The sequence below is a fragment of the Chlorella variabilis genome (assembly GCF_000147415.1).
Source record: "Chlorella variabilis unplaced genomic scaffold CHLNCscaffold_40, whole genome shotgun sequence".
Taxonomy (NCBI): domain Eukaryota; kingdom Viridiplantae; phylum Chlorophyta; class Trebouxiophyceae; order Chlorellales; family Chlorellaceae; genus Chlorella; species Chlorella variabilis.
Genome location: NW_005435048.1, coordinates 5,286 through 11,156, shown reverse-complemented (window position 1 = coordinate 11,156; position 5,871 = coordinate 5,286). Strand labels below are relative to the sequence as shown.

At 67.2% G+C, this 5,871-nt stretch overlaps 2 protein-coding genes across 2 annotated transcripts in view; one reads left to right on the top strand and one right to left on the bottom strand.

The window, feature by feature from the left end:
* The window catches only part of CHLNCDRAFT_55569 (hypothetical protein), a gene marked incomplete at both ends in the record, with an annotated part of 17,352 nt that extends 14,681 nt beyond the window's left edge, over positions 1 to 2,671 (bottom strand). Inside the window, 8 exons of the mRNA XM_005842805.1 lie at positions 157 to 260; positions 353 to 536; positions 710 to 789; positions 1,315 to 1,410; positions 1,579 to 1,693; positions 1,825 to 2,006; positions 2,049 to 2,230; positions 2,452 to 2,671. Of these exons, the coding sequence (XP_005842867.1) occupies positions 157 to 260; positions 353 to 536; positions 710 to 789; positions 1,315 to 1,410; positions 1,579 to 1,693; positions 1,825 to 2,006; positions 2,049 to 2,230; positions 2,452 to 2,671 (1,163 nt within the window). The remainder of the gene's footprint in view (positions 1 to 156; positions 261 to 352; positions 537 to 709; positions 790 to 1,314; positions 1,411 to 1,578; positions 1,694 to 1,824; positions 2,007 to 2,048; positions 2,231 to 2,451) is intronic.
* An 813-nt stretch (positions 2,672 to 3,484) lies between these two features.
* CHLNCDRAFT_142476 (hypothetical protein) overlaps positions 3,485 to 5,871 on the top strand; it is a gene marked incomplete at both ends in the record, with an annotated part of 4,098 nt that continues 1,711 nt past the window's right edge. The window contains 4 exons of the mRNA XM_005842821.1: positions 3,485 to 3,561; positions 3,825 to 3,996; positions 4,130 to 4,932; positions 5,069 to 5,725. Of these exons, the coding sequence (XP_005842883.1) occupies positions 3,485 to 3,561; positions 3,825 to 3,996; positions 4,130 to 4,932; positions 5,069 to 5,725 (1,709 nt within the window). The remainder of the gene's footprint in view (positions 3,562 to 3,824; positions 3,997 to 4,129; positions 4,933 to 5,068; positions 5,726 to 5,871) is intronic.

The following is a 5,871-nucleotide window of genomic DNA, read 5'->3' as shown; positions in this document are numbered from 1 at the left end:
GCTGGCAGCATCCTCCACAGGCGTGGGTTCCTGCGTCATCAGGCGCCGCCGCCGCTGCTGTGGATGGTGGACGTAGGTGCTGATGTGGCCTGCCTCAAGGCTGCCTCAAGGCTGCCTCAAGACTGGCTCTAGCCAGCTGCCATGCGCTCCACATACGTGTAGTAGCGCTGCACGCCCATCAATATCTCCGCGCCGCGGCTGCTCAGCCAGCCCACCAGCGGCACGCGCGAGGTGCCGCGCACCCAGCCCTCCAGCGCAGCCTGCACACATTGGCAAGCACACGGCTTTCCAATGACAGATGTATCAGCGGGTAGGCAGGCAGGTCTACGTGGCGAAGCAAAAGACCCTGCACCCTTTCCGCTGCTGTCGATGTGTGAGCTATACAGCCTGCGTTGCCACCAACAAGAGACCGGCCGCCCATGCACGGCCGCGGGCCACGTGCCTGGGTGTAGCGGCTGAACAGCGGGTCCCTGAGCAGGTACATCAGCAGGCGCAGGCGACGCGCCGCCAGCTCGCGCTCCTCCTCACCAGCCCACCTACGGCAGCAAGCGGCAACACAAATGAATAGCGATGGTATCAGCACACAAGAAGGCAGGCAGCGGCGCTCAGCACCGAGACCAATCCTTTGGGGGTCTGTTGGCCTTTGGAGTCGACACAACCACAGCCCGCCCGCTCATGCTCAACCCAGCACACATTACGCATGGCGCACCTGGTCTGCTGCAGGCACTGCAGCAGCAGCAGGCTCGGCCCAAGGTTGGCCGGCTGTACTGTGCCAAACCAGGTGGAGCTCTGCAGGGAGAGGATGTGGCGTACACGGCACAGGTTGCACCACCAGAGCACGCCTGTTCCTGCGCCTTACATTAGAGAAGCAGGCACCAAGCAGGCACCGCCGCGCTTACCTGCATCGCCTTGGCGGCCGCTGAGCCCAGCTGCATGCTCAGCAAATCCATGCCCAGCGATAGCAGCCAGGGCCGCCACGAGCGGCGGCCCCACCTGCGGGCAGCACGCTGTGCTTCAGCCTATGCCAATGCAATCAGCCAACTTGCACGGCAGGCAACAGCATGCCTTGCAACAGCACAGCAGGAGCGCCAGCACAGCAGTAAAAAAAGAGGCACGAACTACTTGCCGTCGCAGGGCCAATGCGTAGGCAACTGGGCGCAGGATGTGCAGCAGTTCAGCCGCCAGCAGCAGCCGCTGAGGCAGCACTGCATGCTGCCCAGCAAGGGCCGGGGCTGCGGCCTCGGCCTCGGCGCCAGCGCCCCCGCTGTCGACGGTGCTGCTGGCCTGAGTTGCGCCCGCACGCGCGCCTGCCACCTCGTCGTCGACAACAGCCTTCCCCTGCCGCTGCCGCGGCATGCAGCGCCGCTGCCGGAAGGCAGCAAAGGCGCCATACACCTCCTGCGGCCGACCCTGCACAGATTGCAGCATGGGGGGCATCAACACAACACACTGCAACAGGGGAAGGCTGCCATGCGGTCCACTACCGCTCACATGCACTCATGGGCGTGCGTGTGCTGCGGCCAACCATTACCACCAGCCAGCACCGGCAGCAGCCAGAACAGTTAGAACCATCAGCACCTGCACCACGGTCGGGCCGCCAAACTGCACTGCCTGCTGCTCCAGGTTGCCACATCCGCCGTGCAGCAGCAGGCGGCTCCCTGACCGCCGCCATACCACCAGCCGCACGAGCGCCCTGCAGCAGACAGGCAGCAAGGCAGCAACGGTTTGTTGATGGCGCAAGTGCGCATGATCGCGATGAAGCAAGCAGCAGTGGGGAAAAGCAACACTTGTCAGCAGCCGCATTGAGCACTGAATAACACCCACTTGATGCTCTCCAGAATAGCCAGTGATGTGTAGCGGCTTCCGCTGCCGCGCTCCTCGCTGCGGGTCGCAATAAGCTCTACAAGCACCTGCGCAAACGAGCGACAAACCACCGCTTTGGCTGGCATTCTACACCTGTGCTGCCGCACATTGGTGCGCAGATGGTGCTGTGCAGGGCTGCAAGTCTGTGCGGCAGCAGCGCGCAGCAGAGCTGGGCGTGCCTGCACTTGCTCCAGCGTGGACAGCGCCAGAGCCAGGTCGGCTCCCGGCGACAACGGCACGCCCGGCGGCGTGCTGACGATGCTGTCATGGAAGCTGGAGATCAGGCCCAGAGCCGTGTGCACCGCCTCTATCCCTAGTTCACCCTCTTCGAAGCGCTCAGGCAGCACCCAGGTGAGGCTGGACAGCCCTGCGAAAGCAGGCAGGGTAGGGTGGCGCAGCGGCGGCGACAGTGGTGGCGGCGGGAGAAGGAGGTGCAAGGCGGGCGGGCGGGCGGGCGCCTCCCCCGTGCCTGCCAGCGCTCAGAGCTGCACAATACGAGCACCCACACCGCCGCCCAAAGGCGACAGCTGCCATCGCCATCGCTTCCGTGGGGTCCTCAAGCAGCGGCCCAGCTTTCGGCCCACGCACCGCTCTCCAGCAGCGACAACAGCCCCGCGTTGCGCCTCACAAAGCCCTTGTAGCGCTCCATCGCGGAGGCGATGCGAAACAGACAGGCTCCAAGGCGATAGCAGCGACTACAGGATGCACGGTCCGCAAAATGGCACCATGCGATGCCCAGGTGCGCTCCCGCCCTCGGCGGCATGCCTTGGGCGCTGACAGCGGGGCGTGCCGCGCTGCGTGCCGCCATGGCGGCATCGATGCCCGGAATTTTGGAGCACCTGCTGGAGGGAGTGGGCCTAAGGCAGCTCCCAGGCTGAATTGTAACAGGCCCTAACCCTCATATGCTGCAGCACGCCGTGTGGTGCAGCGCCGCTGACACCGTGACCGTCAGTCATCAACCGAGGTAGTGGGCAGCACACCAGGTGTGCCACGTTGCACACGCAGCCAAGCAGTCCTGTGTCCATTTGCAATGTATCCTGGACGCAGCACCAGTCTGACCCACAGAGGCCCTTCCACCGCACACGCTGGCCTACAGCCGCTAGGCCCCGGGTGTGCCCTGTGGCAGGCGGCGGCGGCGGCAGCGGGTGCTGCTGCCGCTCGGCGGGGCCGCTGCGCAGCCGTGCCCAGGCCTGTCAGGCGGCCCAGCCGTAGGCTGCAGCGCTTTCCCGCGGCTCTACCACCGTGTGTGTGCCCGCTGAGGGCAAGCTGCCACCACTCTGGTGCCACGTGAGGGGGAGGCAAACGGAGGGGGAGGGAAGGTGGGGTCACAGGTGGCAGCCCCCATCGCCTCGGGTCTGGGCCTGCCGCGCCCCTGCCCTGCGGGTAAATCTCGCATGGTGCATGTAGCCCCCAGGAATTGCGGGCAGCGGCGCCATGCATGCCCCGTGGAGCAAGCGGCGTACCCAAAGGTCGGGCCCGGTACTGAGTGACCGCCAGGCGGCCTATAAAACTCCCGTCCACCCGGCGTCTGAACTCATTCCATCCACTCCACCACCCCACCACCCTCACCCCACCCCCAGTGGCTCCACAGCCCACCATGCTCCCCTCCTGCTGTCGCGGCATGGGGCGCACCACCCTGGCGGCCCTCCAGCTGCTGGCCATCGGCCTCTTCCTGGCAACCCCAGCCTCCGCACAGAGGTGAGGAGTGGATGGGGATCGATCCGGCAGCGCCGCGCCCTCGCTGCCGGGATGTGCCCCTTGCATCTGCCGCCGCCGGCGCCGCCGCCGCTCAATGGTCACCAGCCTGCGTCAGTCCTGGTCGGGCTCCTCTGGCCACTCTGGACGCCTGCTGTACGGCCGTGCAGCCGCTCCGCTGTCAGAATGCATGGCTGGCTGGTTCGCCTTGGCGCGCCAGTGGTCTGACCCCCTCCCTCCTTGCCGCCCCTCCCACCCTGCCGCAGCTGCGATGCCTCCTTCAAGGGCAAGTCTGGCAACCTGGTGCTGACCGGCTCCACCCGCCTGAACGACCCCTACGCCGTCTGCTACTCCCAGTTCACCGTGGCCGTCGGCGCCGACTGCGCCCTCACCGTCACCCCCGCCGCCTTTGCCGCCGACCTTAAGTACAAGAACACGGTGAGCGGCTGGCTGGGTGGCTGGGTGGCTGGCCGGGAGCTGCAGCATGCTTGCTTCTGACTGGCAGCCCTCCCACCTCCCGCATGCAACACACCGTGACCCTCCCTGGCCCCTGCTCCCCGCCCTGCCGCAGACCTGCCCCACCAGCCCCCTGAAGGGAGGCGTCGTGGTGAACAACGACATCAGCACGGCCCTGGCCCGCGCCCTCAAGAACGCCACCTTTGCCGCCACCTTTGTGCGCTCCTCCACCTTCCAGACCGCCTTCAAGGGCGTCACCGTGGCCACCACCGTGGGCGGCGTGCAGGGAACCCTCACCTATGCCGTGGAGGGTGCCCTCTCCTGGCCCAACCTCGCCTCCACCGACCTCTGCGACGCCTCCAACACCGCCTGCGACAACACCGCCACCTGCGCCGACGGCCGCTACGACGACGGCGCCGTGTGCGCCATCTGCCCCGCCGGCGCCCAGTGCACTGCCGGCGCCAAGGCCACCTGCGACGCCGGCTCCTTTGCCACCCTGCCCGGCTCCACCGCCTGCACCGCCTGCGACGTCGACACCTACAGCTCCACCGCCGGCAGCTCCATCTGCGAGCCCTGCCCCGAGAACTCGTACGCCCACTTCACCGGCTCCACCGGCTGCCTGGCCTGCTACTACGGCATGCCCAAGGTGGTTGCGGGCGAGATTGACGGCGTGGCCGGCTTCAACGGCGACCTGCCCGAGGAGCAGCCCAAGCCCGGCTACCGCATCGTCACCCTGCCCTCCACCAGCACCCTGGAGGCCTGCTCCCTGGCCCACCCCTTCAACACCGGCGACAACAAGTGCGACAGCCTGGACGGCCGCACCCTGGCCATCGAGACTGACGTGACCTGCGAAGTGCGCGTGTTTGTGCTGGGAGACAGCAAGTGCTCCGTTGCCGACGACCTGGCCGTGATCGACGGGTGAGTGGAGAGGCTTGGCCGGGTGGGGCTGTGCCTGCTGCGTCTGCTGCTGCTGGCTGGCCTGCCCCCACGCCTGCAAGCCTGCCACGGTCTGCTCACGTGCCCTTCCCTTTCCACCCCCACCTTGCTGCTGCAGTGCCTACAAGACCATCAACACCATCTCCGCTCGCGCTGCCGACAAGGTGGCCGGCGTTGGCCTTGCCATCAGCTTTGACGGCACCCCCTCCCTGGCTGTCACCGACGGCGCCACCTCCTGCACCGACAGCGGCATCACCCTGCTGCCCTTTGACACCACCGGCTCCGCCACCTGCCCCGCCGGCACCAGCGGCGAGGCCCACCCCCAGAACGGCCCCAGCGTGACCACCTTTGTGAAGAAGCAGTGCGCCCCCTGCGACGCCGGCTACCAGTGCGCCAGCGGCGCCGCCACCGCCTGCGACTCCGGCAAGTTCAACGAGCTGATTGGCGCCGACGCCGCCTCCCAGTGCGTGGCCTGCCCCAACTACTCCTCCAGCCAGAAGGGCGCCGCCAAGTGCCAGGAGTGCGCCCCCGGCACCACCCACAACACCGCCAAGACCGCCTGCGAGCTGTGCCCCCAGGGCACCTTCAACAACGTGTCCGGCACCGTGTGCCAGGCCTGCCCCGCCGGCACCTTCCGCTCCGCCAACGGCGGTGACGGCACCGCCTGCACCAAGTGCCCTCCCGGCAGCTGGTCTGCCGCCAACGCCGCCGAGTGCACCCTGTGCGCTGAGGGCTACGCCACCTCCGAGCAGGGCTCCACCTCCTGCTCCCCATGGTGAGTTGGCCGGGCTGGCTGCCTTGCATTGTTGTTGTGGGCAGCAGCAGCAGCAGCAGGAGTGGCAGGCCTGCATCCATCTCCGGCAGCCCTGCCTGCAGCCAGATCAAATAATGGTCTGAAGCTAGACGTAAAAACGGGAAGTA